Here is an 18,322-nt window from a genome sequence, read left to right as displayed (position 1 = left end):
AATAGTTTTAATAACTCATTTCTGATAACTGATTTGTTTTCTCTTTGCCATGATGACAGCACATAATATTAGACTAGATCTTCTTCAAGACACTAGTATTCAGCTTAAAGTGACATTTAAAGGCTTAACTAGGGTATTTAGGGTAAAGTTAGGGTAATTAGGCAAGTCATTGTATAACAGTGGTTTGTTCTGTAGTCAATCCAAAATTAATATTGCTTAAGGGGGCTAATAATATCGACCTTAAAATGGCTTTAAAACTATTTAAAACTGCTTTTATTTTAGCCGAAATAAAGCAAAAAAGACTTTCTCAAGAAGAAAAAATATTATAAGAAATTCTGTGAAAAAGTCATTTGGGAAAAAATTGATGCTATACGGATGTGAGTATCCGCAACTGTATCCCTTCTAGGCTTGACCTAGTGAATGCGCGTGTAGTCTCAGTGCTCAGTGTTTGTTTTCTGTCTGTCAGTCAGCTGGATTATAATCCGCATACAGGGAAAAACCTGCCTCTCGTGTGTCTGTGGTCTGTTCGAATATCATCTGCTTCTCTGCTCGAGTGTTTCAGGAAATGTCACGGCCTCATCACGAATGCTAATGTCCTCCTGTTGCCATGGTAACGAGAATACGGCGTGTGATGTAATGCAGCAGATGGAGTGTGTCCTGAGATGTCCATTTGTTGTTTGTTTGTTTGTTTGTTTGTTTGTTTGTTTTTATAATTGAATATTGACATCACATTCAATATAGCGTCAGAACATAGGCCTACAAACTATTACAAATGATACAGATCATTTCACAGAAATACTTTGAAGAATGTACAAACTTCGCTGACTCTCTCTGGACTATATGCCTAGCTTTAATCTCACAATTTTCTTGATTTAATTTTTTTTTTTTTTTGTATTTATTTATTTTTGTTTAGTTTAGTTTGTTTACAGGGTCAATTAATAAACATTAATAAACACATTAATAAACATTACTGTAAAATGTGCCAGAATTAGCCAAGAATGGCTATTTTTAATCCGTAGACCCCTTACAGAATGTTAAAAAGTCACACCTAAAATAGAAGCACAACATTAAACATTAAACTGGCTTGGGACCAAGTGGTTAAACAATAAGTGATGTGAGAAATGATCATGGAGTGATAATAGATTAGGGCAGCCTCACATGACTCTAAAATGAATCTAAAATTTGCTAAACTGAATCTGACCCGGTTACAAACCTTTTTAACCTGAGACTGAAATGATAGTTTTGAATCTATTAAAACTCCAAGGTACTTGTACTCCGACACAACTCGTAATCTTTCCCCTGATACAAATACATCTGGTACTACACTTACCCTACCATTCTTAGAAAAGTACATACACACGGTTTTAGAGATGTTCAACTGTAAGCAGCATTGATCTAACCAGGCTGAAAGATGAACCAATGATTCTGTGAGTTTGTCTGTAACTTGTAACACACTACTACCATGAATAAATATAACAGTGTCATCCGCATACATTTGTATGTTATTGTTAGGACACATAGATGGAAGATTATTGATGTATAAAGTAAAAAGTAAGGGGCCCAAAGCAGTGGCGTAGCGCAAAATGCGGAGGCCCCCCTGCAGGGCTCGCTAACGGGGCCCCCTGATGAGTGGGGGGGGGGTACATCATACGTCAATTTGCATATCACTGACGTCATCACGTTCATTTGTTTGTTTCACAGCCTATGGTTAATAAAGGGGTATTTATAATTGCACTACACTTTATATAAGCATGTTTATTTAACTAAATGTACAGTATGTCATTATAGATGTGTAGTGAATGTGCAGTAATCTCTCATATGTAATAAACTCAGACAAGTTCAGAAACTGTCACTAAAATATCTGTGATTGTGAACAAGAAAAGAATAAACGGCCCAATTAAATTGTTAAAATAAAGGAGAAGCAGATCGGTTTGACTGTACAAGGGAAATACCTTCACACTGCCTGTGCTAAATCATTTGTCGTCGGTACGCAGAGGGGTGATCTGCTCTCGGGCTGCAGGTGGGAGAGGCTGCTGTAGAGGACTGACTGGGCCGCCTGTCAGTGCTGTGAGGCAGGGGAGGGGCCGGCGGCATCACACGCAGCTCGTTGAGAAGAGTAGGGACGGTACAGTATGGACAAAAGACAGTCTAAAAAAATCTCCAATAACACAAAAAAAAGTCGCTAGGTTTGTCGCTAGGGGGGTCTGAAAAGTCGCTAAATCTAGTGACAAAGTCGCTAAGTTGGCAACATTGGCGGCAAGCAATCAGAATGAAGTAGTCCACCGCTTGAGAGGAGTTCAGAGAACAGACGTGTGAACTTTGGTTCCGACCACAGTTGTTCCCAAGTGTTTGATTATTGCGGTTGCCGGATTTTCAATTATTGAAAATCGCGACGACGCGGGGCCCCCTAATCCCGCGGGGTAGAGGTCTGCAGGACCCGACCAGATTTCTGCGGCGCGGGAATAAATTTCCGAATAAATTGCGGGAGCGGTCGGTAACGGGTTTAATTTGGGACGGGAGCAGGCTGTCTAGCAATATCGCGGATATTGCTATGCGAATGAGAGAGAGAGAGAGCTTTGCCTGTGTGTGTGCTTGGTGCTTGTGTGTGTGTGTGTATGTTAGTGTGCGCGCGCGTGTATGAGAGAGAGAGAGAGAGCTTTGCCTGTGTGTCTGCTTGGTGCTTATGTGTGTGTTAGTGCGCGCGCGTGTATGAGAGAGAGAGAGCTTTGTCAGTGTGTGTGTGCTTGGTGCTGTGTGTGTGTGTGTGTGTTTATACAGACAGCTTGGCTGTCTGGACTATATAGCTGGGTGATTTTCGGTTTTGTTCTTCCCCGCTCTTTAGCGGGATCGGGCGCGGCGGGTAGAAAACAGGGCGGGTCGGGCAGCAGGACAACAACTTCTTAATATAAGCGGGAGCGGTCGGGTTCGGGCTAAAACCTGGCGGATGCGGGCGGGAGCAGGATTCAAAATTTAGTCCCACGCAGATCTCTAATGCGGGGCCCTCCCGCAGTGCGTGCCCTGCGGGCCCGTCCGCTACGCCACTGGCCCAAAATAGATCCTTGTGGAACACCTGTGGATATACCTAGAGGGGCAGATTTGTAATTCTGTATATTAACACACTGTGTGCGACCAGACAAGTAAGATTCCATCCATTTTAAAGTTTGTGGTGAGAAGTTAAAACCAACTAATTTGGACTAACTAATTAATATTTAATATTATACAATATCTTAATGTGTGTTCTGCAGGTTGGAATAACAGGAGTGTTAGTAATTATTGACAGAAAGAATTTGCAGTTTTGAATGAACAATCCTTTATGAAAACTGAGGGAGCACAAATTCTTCCTGAGGGGGCAATACCCCCTTTTGTCCTCCCGCAGTGCCAGGCCTGAAGGGGTGGATCTTTTGAACCACCCAAACCCCCCCTGGCTACAGGCCTGGGTTCATTTATTTCATATTCTGGTGTTAAGTGCAGTACTGTACTCTGAGGAAGGAGCTAAAATGATTTTCTGTGGTAACTGACATCATGTCACTGATTTAAGTGTTGGTGGTTTATATAAGTGCACTATATAGATCCAGTAAAGCAAGCGTGTGCTTGAGATGATGCTCTTTTGTGAGCCGCTTTGAATTGAAGCATCTAACGAATGCCTTCAAAGCACTTTTCTGAAGATTTAAAGCAGTGAACTATCTTATTGTGAAAGTCTTGAATTTATAAATGGAATAATTGAACTCTAATTGAATAATTGATGGGATTGAGCATGGTGTAAATGATCAGATATTTCCAATGTTAGTCTACTATGATCATAATTTTTCAGCTACATATAGATCAAGGTCCATTTATATGATCTTCATTCATTCATTCATTTTCTTTTCGGCTTAGTCTCTTTATTAAAAGACAGGTTGCCACAGCAGAATGATATGCCATATTATCCAGCCAGTGTTTTACGCAGCAGATGCCCCTCCAGCTGCAACCCAACACTGGAAAATGACATGACCTTAACTATGAGAAGTCTAAAAAAACATATTCACCATTGTTACGTCCCGACCAGTCTAGGGTTGGTGGGAACAATAACAAGTGTAAAAAAAAAAAAACAAATAAAGAGAAACTCAAATACTCAATTAAGGGTTTTCCCCTTCTCCTGTCCCAACTCACAATAATCACAACGCTGATCAAGTAGTAACAATATTTATTTACTTAGAAAACAAAGATAGAAGCATCACTTCGGAAGGGAATCCAGGCCAAAATAATAAACAAAAAGACAGCTAACTTGCGGGGAAATAATTCTAACTTACCTGCTCAAATAAAAGTACCCCAAATAAAATTACAACAAACTTCCCTTTCTCCCTTGCTACCACAAACCAGGAGAAAACGTTTTAAAGTAAATGGCGATTCCCAACCTACCGCTTCTGTTTCTCCAAAACTAATATATATAAATAGGTATTTAATCAGAAAAGCCAATAGATTCACATTTAACAGAGAGTCGTTTAAGAAAATAATTAGTAACAGAAATCAATCTATTCACACCAAGTCAACCAACAATTTGGGGCAGGAGATAGGAGACGCTCGGAACAACAGCAGCGACGACGACGACGGAGATTTGCGACCTGCACCGAGCAGAAAGATCTCCCCATTGTTCCTCTCCTCCAGCTTATATACTCTCCCACACGCAACACGGCTGGACCGCAATCAAGCGCAGCTCTAGAGGGAGGGGGAGAGAGAGAGAGAAAGCTGCGCATGCTCCACAGCGCACAACACAACATCAGCTCCAAATGCATAACAAAACACAAATCTGTATATATATAATATTTATATATATAAAATTAGCAAACAAATAATTAATACGTTCTATAACGTAACACCCCTACCATTAGTTACAAAATTCACTTTTGTAATAAAAAATTGCTTTTGTAAAAAAAAAAACAAAGTTACAACATTAATTCAAATACTCAAACAATTTTGAAAATTTGAATTCATTCAGTCACCAATATAAATTCGAGACAATGCATCAGCGATGACATTTTCCGCACCCTTCTTATAACGAATGTCCAAATCAAATTCTTGAACAATAAGCGCCCATCTCATCAAGCGCTGGTTTGAGTTTGACATACGGGCGAGAAATGTCAAAGGGTTGTGGTCGGTGTACACCACGATCGTATTCCCAGAGCTTAGGTACACTTCAAAATGTTGGAGAGCTAGAAGTAAGGCTAATGCTTCCTTTTCGATGACGCTATAGTTTTGCTGACACCTTGTAAATTTCTTTGAAAAATAACTGACAGGGTGTTCAATGCCAGCGTCATCAGCTTGCATTAATACTGCACCCGCGCCACGAGCGCTCGCATCCACTTGAAGAGAGAAAGGCAGTGTGAAATTTGGCGCTGATAAGACTGGGGCATTACAAAGCAAATCTTTTGCTGAGCAAAATGCGGACTCACATTTATCATCCCACACAAATTTTCGTTCGGTACTCAGGAGATCAGTAAGCGGCGCAACCACTGTGGCAAAATTCTTACAGAATCCCCGGTAATATCCGGTCATCCCCAAAAAGCGTCTCAACTCTCGCTTATTAGAGGGTGCTGGAAATTCAACAATACTTTCCACTTTAGCGTTCACAGGTTTAACTTGGCCTTGGCCAACTACTTTCCCAAGGTACGTAACAACAGCTTTGGCGAATTCACATTTGCTGAGATTTAGTGTCAATGAAGCTTTTGCCAAGCGCTCTAGAACTGAATTAAGTGTGACCATATGTTCTTCCCAGGTCATGGAATAAACCACTACGTCATCGAGATAGACTTCACAATTCTGTACACCCGATAAAACTTTCTGCATCAACCGCTGGAATGTGGCAGGTGCGTTGCGCATCCCGAAAGCCATTACGGTATACTGCATGAATGCGTCCGGAGTGACAAACGCGGAGATCTCAGATGCGCGCTCCGTCAATTTAATTTGCCAGTAACCTTTCAGGAGGTCAAGCTTGGTTACAAAACGTGAGGAGCCGACTCGATCAACACAATCTTCCAAGCGTGGAAGAGGGAAGGAATTGCCTTTGGTTACATTATTCACCTTACGGTAATCGGTGCAAAACCGTAGCGAGCCGTCAGATTTGGGCACCAAGATGCAGGGCGAACTCCACGGACTCTGACTGGCGACGGCAAAACCATTACGCACTAAATAATTAACCTCCTCCCTCATCACTTGACGCTTGTTCGGGTTTACTCTGTAAGCATGCTGCTTTATGGGCATGCTTTGACCAACATCGATGTCATGGGTTAGCACGTTGGTCTGAGATGGTACATCGTTAAACAGAGTGGGATACATTTTAATCAGTCTGATAACATCACTGCGGTGATCATCATTCAGGTACGAGAGATTTTTCTCTAAAGTGGTCAGAATAGTTGAATTGGTAAGTGTTACACCCGTTTGCATGTTTTTGTCACTTAGACCATCTGTTTGGGGAACATAATCTGTAGCTAAAGCAATCTTTACTACAGGCACTTTAGTGGCAGGGTGCGCATCAAAACGATCTCTATCCACATATGCTTTTAGCATGTTAATGTGGCAGACCCGGCTTTTGCGCCGCCGATCGGGAGTCAGTACAGCATAGTTGGTATCACTCAATTTCTTTTCAATGACGTAAGGACCAGAAAAGCGGGCATGCATTGGAGAACTAGGCACGGGCAACAATACAAGGACAGAATCGCCTGGCTGAAAACTACGAGCAACACTTTTCTTGTCGTATCTGGACTTCATTTTAGCTTGCGTAGCAGATAGATGTTTTCTAGCAACCTCCCAAACCTTATGGAGATGCTCACGAAATGTACTCACATAATCCAGGATTGGCACATGAGAGGGACTTTTAGAAAGGAATTGCTCACTAATCAACTTTATTGGTGTTCTAGGCACATGCCCAAATACAAGGTCAGCAGGGCTAAATCCTAACGACTCTTGTACAGTACTCCTGATGGCCAACATTAACAGAGGTAATCCATCTACCCAATCTTTGCCCGTTTCGACGCAATACGCGCGCAGCATTGTCTTGAGCGTCTGATGAAACCGCTCGAGCGCACCTTGCGACTCGGGGTGATATGCGCTTGACAGTTCGTGCTCCACCTGCAACTCTTTTACCAACTGCTTAAATAAATGCGATGTAAAGTTTGTTCCTCTGTCTGTTTGAATTATTTTCGGTAACCCGAACATTGAACAAAATTTAACCAGCTCTCGAATCACCGATTTGGATGTTATTGAGCGCAGTGGCACGGCTTCTGGGTAGCGTGTGGCTGTACACATTATGGTAAGAATGTACTGGTGACCAGACTTCGCTCGAGGTAAAGGACCAACAACATCAAGGATCAGTCTCTCGAAAGGCTCTCCTACCGCAGGAATGGGTTGGAGAGGGGCTAGCGGAACTGTCTGGTTGGGTTTACCCACTAGTTGACAGATGTGACAAGACCGAACGAATGCAGACACGGATGACTTCATATTCGGCCAAAAGAAATGCCGAGCAATGCGATCATACGTTTTTGTAACACCAAGGTGTCCAGAGCAGATGTGATCGTGGGCTAACTTCATTATTTGAGTTCGGTAGCCGACAGGAAGAACGATCTGATAAGCTCCGTCCCGCTCTCTATCAGAGGGCTGCCACCAACGCATCAGTACACCATCATCCCAAAAATAACCAACTGGCGCGTCTGATATTTTCGTTCTGTCTGCAGCAGCACTGACGCATTTATTCAACGTTACATCAGACTTCTGCAAAGCGATTAATTGTTCCCTACCTACTTTTAAGGGAGCATCGCCTTCGTTAACGCCTGCATCAGCTTGCACTGGTTCCGGCTGAATCAACAATTTATGTTCAGTGCTTTCTGGCGATAAAGATAAAAACGACTCAGACAAATCAAGTACGTCTTCAAATTTTTTTTTCTGTGCACGGGTCACTGCGCAAGACGGAAAAAGAGAGTTGAAGTGCGACAGCGCGAGCGCATCATCTGAACTGCTATTATTTGGCTCTGCCGACACAATTGGAAAGGGAAATACTTTTGTTCCAGCCAAATCATTACCCAAAATTACGTCTACGCCTTCCACTGGTAGTTGTGAATAGACACCAATACTCACAGGACCAGTAATAAGGTCAGATTGTAAATGAATATTGTGCAGTGGGACAGATGTACAGCCCATCTCGATTCCTCGAATGAGAACATTAGTACCCGTATAAGATTTAGACGAAAATGGTAAGGTATTTTCCCGTATTAACGACTGAGCGCTGCCAGTATCTCTTAACATTACCACAGATTTAATATCATGGCTATTTGGCAGTGCCACGGTACCGGTTTGTAAAAATGATTTAAACACAGAGGGATCAGATCGCGGAGTTGACTGTACCGAACTAGAGGTAAGAGAAGTGAACGCCACCCCCTTGGGTTTATTACTAGCTTTTTGCTTCCACGCTTTACAATTTGAGATCAAATGGGTAGGATCCAGGCAGTAAAAGCAAACCCTTTTTTTATCAGACGGTTTCGGAGTATTAATTTCAGCCGCCGGTCGGAAAGAATAATTTCCTTTTTCCCTCACATCTGATTGAACGATTCTTGGAGGGCGCACGGCAGGAAAAACCGTTTTGTGCGTGAGCACGAATTCATCTGCTAAAATTGCAGCTTCGGACAATTTAGAGACCTTCTGCTCGTTCAGGTACACTACAACATTATCTGGTAAGCAGTTTTTAAATTCTTCAACCAGTATCAGTTCCTGCAAATCCTCGAGTGTTACGGTTTTGTTAGAGACGCACCATTTCTCGAATAACGCTCTCTTTTCACGCGCAAACTCCACAAACGTTTGCTTGGCTGTCTTTGAACAAGCCCTGAATTTCTGTCGATACGCCTCTGGTACTAATTCATAAGCTCGTAAAACAGCCAATTTCACTTTATCATAATCCAGCGAATCTTCGATTGGTAAAGCCGCACAAATCTCCTGGGCTTTACCAATAAGATTGCACTGTAACAACAATGCCCACATTTCCTTGGGCCATTTTAATTTAGCCGCTACTCGTTCAAAAGCCACAAAGTACGAATCTACTTCGGTTTCACGAAATGGAGGTACAAGTTTGATGTACTTACCAACGTCGAAGTCGGGTTGCTGCCCAGCCTCAGAGCTACTGGAAGGAGGGCGGCTGCTGCGTGGTAATGGTGTTGGTTTAGTACTCTGAATCTTTTGCGCTTCCAGCTCAAGTTTTCTTAATTTGATATCACGGTCAGCGGTTATTTCAAGTTCTTTTATTCGCAGGAGTTGAGTCTCATTTTCTTGCTTTTTTAATTCTAATTCTAATTCTTTTAAACGAATAGTGACCATCGGATCGATCTTCTGAACCGTTATACTCCCTGACTCTGAACCAGATGCCGCCTCGCCATCAGATGCTAAATCCTGCTCTTGCTCGGAACCCTCTACAGCGCGACTAGGCAAAACGCCGGCCTCCACCAACTTGACGTACAACTCATCTTTTATAACCTGTTTTTTTTGTTCTTTTGACACTGTTAAGTTGAAAAACTCCGCTATTAGAATTAAATCTTTTTTTCTACACCTATCAAATTCCTCTAGCGTAGGCAAGAGAGAAAACTTAATTAGATCAAAATCCATTTTAAGTTGACTTAAACTCCTCCCCTACCAAAAAGTTCAAAAACAGCCAAGCAAATTTGAAAGAATAAATATATCGTATCAACGAGCGGACGAGCCCCCAATTGTTACGTCCCGACCAGTCTAGGGTGGTGGGAACAATAACAAGTGTGAAAAAAAAAATAAATAAAGAGAAACTCAAATACTCAATTTAGGGTTTTCCCCTTCTCCTGTCCCAACTCACAATAATCACAACGCTGATCAAGTAGTAACAATATTTATTTACTTAGAAAACAAAGATAGAAGCATCACTTCGGAAGGGAATCCAGGCCAAAATAATAAACAAAAAGACAGCTAACTTGCGGGGAAATAATTCTAACTTACCTGCTCAAATAAAAGTACCCCAAATAAAATTACAACAAACTTCCCTTTCTCCCTTGCTACCACAAACCAGGAGAAAACGTTTTAAAGTAAATGGCGATTCCCAACCTACCGCTTCTGTTTCTCCAAAACTAATATATATAAATAGGTATTTAATCAGAAAAGCCAATAGATTCACATTTAACAGAGAGTCGTTTAAGAAAATAATTAGTAACAGAAATCAATCTATTCACACCAAGTCAACCAACAATTTGGGGCAGGAGATAGGAGACGCTCGGAACAACAGCAGCGACGACGACGACGGAGATTTGCGACCTGCACCGAGCAGAAAGATCTCCCCATTGTTCCTCTCCTCCAGCTTATATACTCTCCCACACGCAACACGGCTGGACCGCAATCAAGCGCAGCTCTAGAGGGAGGGGGAGAGAGAGAGAGAAAGCTGCGCATGCTCCACAGCGCACAACACAACATCAGCTCCAAATGCATAACAAAACACAAATCTGTATATATATAATATTTATATATATAAAATTAGCAAACAAATAATTAATACGTTCTATAACGTAACAACCATCTACATAATCGAACATATTCACTCTAAAAAATTGCAGTGTTTTGTTTAATTTTCAATAAGATTCAGTTACACATTTCAGAATCACCAAAATTAAACAGCCCCCTCTAGTGGATTATTCATCTAAAACGTACAACAAAACAAAAACCAAGCAAAGTATTTTATAATTAGCAAAAATGTAGACCGCACCTCTCTAGTTTGTTTGTCACCTGAAGCGTTCACAAAACCCAGATGTTTCTAAAAAAATTTTTTTTTTTGTAATACTCATTTGTTTTTTATTGTTAATGCAAGAATGATACATACAAAACAATGCCAAAGGTATACAGAAAATGAAAATTATTTAAAAATTATATAGATACAAAAACTCAATAGGTAAAACAAAATAAAACAACAGAAAAAGATAATAATAATAATAATAATAATAATAATATTAATAATAATAATAATACAAATAAATAATGCTAGGCCAACTCACAATAACTTAAAAGTGTCAAACAAATACACGGTTTTAACAGCTTCTTTGTCTGAACTCTCCTTAATGGTATTTTTATAAATATTTAGTTATTTAAGTACCTCCTAAAACAGGTTTCTGATAGCTAAATTTACATTGATGGATGTTTCTAAAAAAATAGACAGTGCCTTTTCTGAGTTTGTCATCTGAAACGTACAGCATAATCTACATTAAGTAACGTATTTCAGACTTACAAAAATGTAAACAGTGTCCTCTACAGCGTTTGTCATCGAAAACATTTAACACAACACTCTAAATAACATATTTCTTATTTGCAAGATATAAACAGCGCCCTCTAATGGATTTTTCATCTAAACGATAAAGTAAAACATAACCTAGGTATAATGAATATCAGATTTGCAAAAATGTAGACTGCGCCTTCTCGGAGATCTAAAACGTGCAACAAAGCATACCCTAAGTAACATATTTTACACTCACAAAAATGTAAACAGTGCCCTCTTGTGGTTTTGTCATCTAAAACCTACAACAAACCACACGCTGAGATACATTTCAATTTGCACCAATGTAGACAGCACCCTCTAGTGGACTAGACTGAAACATACAACAAAACATACCTTAAGTAACATTTTTTTTAGTTGCCATCTGAAACATACAGTGAAACGTAATATTTATTTCAGATGCGCAAAAATGTAGACAGCGCCCTCTAGTGGATTTTTCATCCAAAACCTACCACAAAACATACCCTAAGTAACGCTTTTCAGACTCACTAAAATGTTAACAGCATCCTCTAGTAGATGTCATCTGAAACATGCAACACAATTATACAACTATAAGCAAAATTTAAACAGCGCCCTCCAGTGGATTTGTCATCTAAAACATACAAAACGTACCCCAAATAACATATTTCAGATTTGCCAAAATAGTAAGCAGCACCCTCTTGTGGATTTGTCATCTAAAACCGTCAACAAAACACCCTGAGAAACATTTCGATTTGCAACAAACATAGACAGTGCCCTCTAGTAGATTATTCATTTGAAACGTACAACAAAACATAGAGCATCATATTTTACAATTCTCAAAAATGTAGACTGCACTCTCTAGTTTATTTGTCACCTGAAGCGTCCAAAAAGCACATTCCAAGGGCATCGTATTTTGTTTCAGCACCCTTTAGTGAATTTGTCATCTGAAATGTACAATAAAACATAACCTAAGTAACACATTTCAGAATCACAAAAATGTAAACAGCAGCCTCTAGTGGATTAGTCATCTGAAAAGTACAACCAAACAAAAATCGAGCAAAGTATTTTACAATTGGCAAAAACGTAGACCGCACCTCTCTAGTTTATTTGTCACCTGAAGGGTACACAAAACATTCCCAGATGTTTCTCAAAATGTAGACAGTGCCTTTTTATGAGTTTGTCATTTGAAACGTACAGCATAATCTACATTAAGTAACGTATTTCAGACTTACAAAAATGTAAACAGTGTCCTCTAAAGCATTTGTCATTTAAAACATTCGACACAACACTCTAAATAACAAATTTCCTATTTGCAAGATATAAACAGTGCCCTCTAGTGGATTTTTTTATCTGAAAAATAAAGTGAAACAACATAAGTAATGTATATAAGATTTGCAAAAATATAGACAGTGACTTCTAGAAGATTGTCATCTAAAACCTACAACAAAGCATACCCTAAGTAACATATTTCACCCTCTAGTGGATTTGCCATCTGAAACACATAGTGAAACGTAATATTTATTTTAGACTCGCAAGAATGTAGACAGCGCCTCCTAGTGGATTCTGAAACATACAACAAAACATTCCCTAACTTACATATTTATTATTAGTAAAATTAAATCAGTGGATTTGTCATCTAAAGCATACAAAACGTACCCCAAATAACATATTTCAGATTTGCCAACATTGTAAACAGCACCCTCTGGTGGATTTGTCATCTAAAACTGTCAACAAAACACACCCTGAGAAACATTTCGATTTGCAACAAACATAGACAGTGCCCTAGTAATCTGAAACGTACAACAAAACATAAATGAGCATCATATTTTACAATTCCCAAAAATGTAGACAGCTCTCTCTAGTTTATTTGTCACCTGAAGCGTCAAAAAAAAAAAGATTCCAAGATTTTGTTTTAGCACCCTTTAGTGAATTTGTCATCTGAAATGTACAATAAAACTTAACCTAATAAACGTATTTCAGATTCACAAAGATGTAGACAGTGCTCTCTTGTGGATCTGAAGCATTAAACGAAATGTACACTAAATAACATATATCAGACTCACAAGTCCCTCTAGTGAATTTGTCATCTGAAGCTTTTAACAAAAAACACACCTTAAGAAACATTTCAATTTGCAACAAAATGTAGACAGCACCCTCTAGTGGATTTCTCATCTGAAACGTACAACAAAACATACCTTAAGTGACATATTGTGTAAAGCGCTTTAAGTGCCCAGAGAAGCGCTATATAAATGTAAGGAATTATTACTGTTATTATTATATTTCTTAGTTGCAAAATATAAACAGCACCCTCTAGTAGATTTGTCATCTGAAACCTAGGTAATGTAATGCAGACTAGACAGCATCTTTATGGGGATTTTTCATTTAAAACCTACAACAAAACACACCCTAGGTAACATTTCAATTTGCGAAAAATGAACACAGCGCCCTCTAGTGGATTTATCGTTGGAAACATACAACAAAACATACACTAATAAAATATTTCAGACTTTTAAAAAATGCAGACAGCACCCTCTAGTGGATTTGTCATCTGAAACGTACAACAAAACACATCTTAAGTTACTCATTTTAGAGTCACAAAAATGTAAACAGGACCCTCTAGTGGAGGTGTCATCTGAAACCTTCAACAAAGCACATTCTCAGTAACATTTCAAATTAGCCAAAAGTTAACAGCGCCCTCTAGTGGATTTATCGTCTGAAACATACAACAAAACATACCCTAAGTTACATATTTATTATTAGCTAAATTTAAACAGCGCCCTCCGGTGGATTTGTCATCTAAAGCATACAAAACATACCCAAGTAAAATATTTCAGATTCGTCAAAATTGTAAACTGAGCCTTCTAGCGTATTTGATATATAAAACCTACAACAAAGCACACCCTAAGTAACATTTCAATTTGCAAATATTTAGGACAGTGCCCTCTAGTGGGTTTATCATCCGAAACGTAACATAACAAAAATGGAGCAACATATTGTACAAATAGCAAAAATGTAGACTGCACCTTCCAGTTTACTTTGATGCATTGCAGTTTATTTAGATTCATTCATTCATTTCTTTTCGGCTTAGTCCCTTTATTTATCAGTGGTCGCCACAGCATAATGAACCGCCAACTTATCCAGCATTTGTTTCATGCAGGGGATGCCCTTCCACCTACAACCCATCACTGGGAAACACCCATACACATTCAATCACACACATACACTACAGCCAAATTTAGCTTACCCAATTCACCTATAGCACATGTCTATAGGACTTGTGGGGGAAACCGGAGCACCCGGAGGAAATTAAAGCATTTGGTATTTATTTCGGTGCTTTTGGGGCTGTCTGTCTGCTATCTCGCAAGGTGTTTACTTTGATGCATTTGTCTGTCTCTTACCTCGCAAAGGGATTTGTTTTGATAGATTTGTCTCTCTTACCTTGTAAGGTGTTTATTTTGATGCATTTGTCTGTCTCGTACCTCGCAAAGGGATTCGTTATAATGCATTTGGTGTTTATTTTGATACATTTGGTGTTTGTTTATTTCAATGCATTTGGTGTTTATTTGGATGCATTTGGTGTTTATTTGGATGCATTTGATGTTTATTTGGATGCATTTGGTGTTTTTTTGATGCATTTGGTGTTTATTTTTGGTGCTTTTGGTGTTTATTTTGATGCATTTGGTGTTTATTTTGGTGCATTTGGGGTTCATTTTTGTACATTTGGTTTTTGTTTTGATGCATTTGGTATTTATTTTGATGCATTTGGTGTTATCTGTCTCTTACCTCACAAGGTGTTTATTTTGGTGTGTTTGTATGTCTCTTATTTTGCATTGTTTATTTTGTTGCATTTGGTTTTATTTAGATGCATTTGTCTTTGTCTTACCTTGCAATGTGCTTATTTTGGTGCATTTGTCTGTCTCTTACCTCACAAGAGGTTTGTTTTGATGGTTTTGTCTCTTACTTGGCAACATGTTTGTTTTGATGTATTTGGTGTTTATTATAATGCATTTGGTGTTTATTTTTATGCATTTGGTTTTTAGTTTGATGCATTTGGTTTTTAGTTTGATGCATTTGGTGTTTATTTTGGTGCATTTGGTGTTTATAATAATGCATTAGCTGTTTATTTTGATGCATTCTGTGTTTATTTTGATGCATTTGGTTTTTAGTTTGATACATTTGCTGTTTATTTTGATGCATTCTGTGTTTATTTTGATGCATTTGGTTTTTAGTTTGATGCATTTGGTGTTTATTTTGGTGCATTTGGTGTTTATAATAATGCATTAGCTGTTTATTTTGATGCATTCTGTGTTTATTTTGATGCATTTGGTTTTTAGTTTGATGCATTTGCTGTTTATTTTGATGCATTCTGTGTTTATTTTGATGCATTTGGTTTTTAGTTTGATGCATTTGGTGTTTATTTTGGTGCATTCTGTGTTTATTTTGATGCATTTGGTTTTTAGTTTGATGCATTTGGTGTTTATTTTGGTGCATTTGGTGTTTATAATAATGCATTAGCTGTTTATTTTGATGCATTCTGTGTTTATTTTGATGCATTTGGTTTTTAGTTTGATGCATTTGCTGTTTATTTTGATGCATTCTGTGTTTATTTTGATGCATTTGGTTTTTAGTTTGATGCATTTGGTGTTTATTTTGGTGCATTTGGTGTTTATAATAATGCATTAGCTGTTTATTTTGATGCATTCTGTGTTTATTTTGATGCATTTGGTTTTTAGTTTGATGCATTTGCTGTTTATTTTGATGCATTCTGTGTTTATTTTGATGCATTTGGTGCTATCTGTCTTGTCACCTAGCAAGGTGTTGATTTTGGTGCGTTTGTATGTCTCTTTGCAGTGTTTATTTTGATGTATTTGGTGTTTATTTAGATGCATTTGTCTGTCTCTACTTTGCAAAGTGTTTATTTTGGTGCATTTGTTTGTCTCTTACCTTGCAGTGATTATTTTGATGCATTTGGTGTTTATTTGGATGTATTTAATGCTGTCTGTCTCTTTTTTTCTTTGCGAGGTATTTATTTTGATGCATTCAGTGTTTATTCGGATGTATTTGGTGTTTATTGTGCATGGTGCATTTAGTGCTGTCTTTCTCTTGACTCAAAATGTATTTATTTGGATGCGTTTGGTCGTGTACTGCGTGTGTTTGTCTCCTACCTGGCAGTCGTACAGCAGGTGCAGCTGGTCGTCGATCCACTCCTCGATGTCCAGTCTCCTCTGCAGGTCCTTACGGTTGTATTTGACCGTGAGTTTGCCCAGTTTGCGTTGGGCAGGCTCCTCCTCTTTGGTCTGAAACATCACTCTGGACTGAGTGCCCGGCTCCAGCTCCGGCTCCGACGCCATGCCTGCCACAACAGTCTGTCTTTCTCTCTGTCTGTCTCACACACACTCTCACACACACACACAGGGTCCTTCAGCTGGAGTCCTGCTGCGATTGCTCCTCTCTCTCTTTACTGCAGTGTGTTTTAAATCATGATCGTCTTGTTTGTGTCTCGCAGCCTCCTGTAGTGCCTGTCTTCTGTCTGCGCTCCAAATGAACATTGACTCTCTCCCTCTCTCCCTCCCTTCCTCGCTCGCTCTTGCTCTATCTCTCTCTTTCTCTTGCACTCTCTCTCTCTCTGACGCTCTCAATTCTTTGAGCTTAATTCATTCTAATGGCATGTCAAATTGGTGTATATAGTAAAATAAAAAATAGCAATAATGAAAACAAATAATGATTATATATATAATATATATCATAAAAATTATAACAATGATATATATAAAATAAAATAATAAATAATTAAAAATCTCTCAGATTGAAAAAAAAATTGTCTCAGATTAATTCATTTTATTGGCATGATATAAATGCATATTGTCAAAATGTTGTACATAGCAGAAAAAATGCAATAATAATAAATAAATAAATAAATAAAAATTATTTTATAAAAAATTATAACAATGCTATTAATTATTGCTATTAACAATGCTATTAATTATTATGGCATGACTTGGGTGCATATTGTCAAAATGTTGTACATAGAATAAGAAAATAGCAATAATAATAATAATAATAATAATAAATAATGTTAATAAAAAATCATAACTGATATATTTTTTATAAAATAAAATAATAATAAAGAAAAAAAGTTCTTAATTCTCTCAGAATAATTCACTTTATTGACATGACATAGATGCATATTGTCAAAATGTTGTACATCTGAATAAAAACGGCAATATTAATCATAATAATTAATAATTATAATAAATAACAATAATATTTAAAATATATAACAATGCTAGTCGCATATTTTTAAATTAATAAATAAAATAAAATAAAGTAATACATAATTACATATCTCTTTCGATTCTCTCAGTTTAATTTATTTTACTGGCATGACGTAGATCCATATTGTTGTCAAGTTGTCATATTGTGTACGTATATATTCATTATGTATGTATATATTATATATATATATATAAAATAAAACAATCAGAAATTAAATAAATGCATGCACAGTTAGGAAAATAACTAATATAATGTTTTAAAAATAAGTTAAATAAGTTAATAAATATAGAACATACAAGCATCTTCTTATATGAATAGCTTTTTAAAGTGAGAAACTCTTTCTCTGTGTGTGTGTGTGTGTGTGTGTGTGTGTGTGTGTGTGTGTGTGTGTGTGTGTGTGTGTGTGTGTGTGAGAGAGAGTGTGTGTGTGTGTGTGTGTGTGTGTGTGTGTGTGTGTGTGTGTGTGTGTGTGTGTGTGTGTGTGTGTCTGCTTTGTTTATAGGGCAGTAATAAAGACATGTTGTCGGAGTGTGTGCTCTGTGTTTATGTGTGTCCTCAGGAGGAACATAGTTCAACTCAAGACTGATAACATGCGGTAAGATCAGTGTCAGAGGACAAAACACTATTGCTGTAATGTGCAGTGGCAGACATTTCTAAATTAGGCACAAATATGTTTATTTACAAAAAAAATGCTGTAATCATTTCAGCACAAATTCGGGTCACATAAGGACAAACCCAATTCACACGTTCTGTTCCCATAATATATGAACATGTAATATCCGTACT

General features: G+C 38.1%; 1 protein-coding gene across 1 annotated transcript in view; it reads right to left on the bottom strand.

Moving 5' to 3' along the window:
• ppp1r14d (protein phosphatase 1 regulatory inhibitor subunit 14D) overlaps positions 1-16,777 on the bottom strand; it is a 54,297-nt gene extending 37,520 nt beyond the window's left edge. Inside the window, 1 exon segment of the mRNA NM_001089505.1 lies at positions 16,426-16,777. Coding sequence (NP_001082974.1) covers positions 16,426-16,611 — 186 coding nt within the window. The 5' untranslated portion in view covers positions 16,612-16,777.
• Positions 16,778-18,322: the final 1,545 nt, after the last annotated feature.

The sequence above is a fragment of the Danio rerio genome, chromosome 17, assembly GCF_049306965.1.
Source record: "Danio rerio strain Tuebingen ecotype United States chromosome 17, GRCz12tu, whole genome shotgun sequence".
Classification (NCBI taxonomy): Eukaryota; Metazoa; Chordata; class Actinopteri; order Cypriniformes; family Danionidae; genus Danio; species Danio rerio.
Note: the sequence above shows the minus strand (reverse complement) of the source record. Positions and strands in the feature narration are given on the sequence as shown.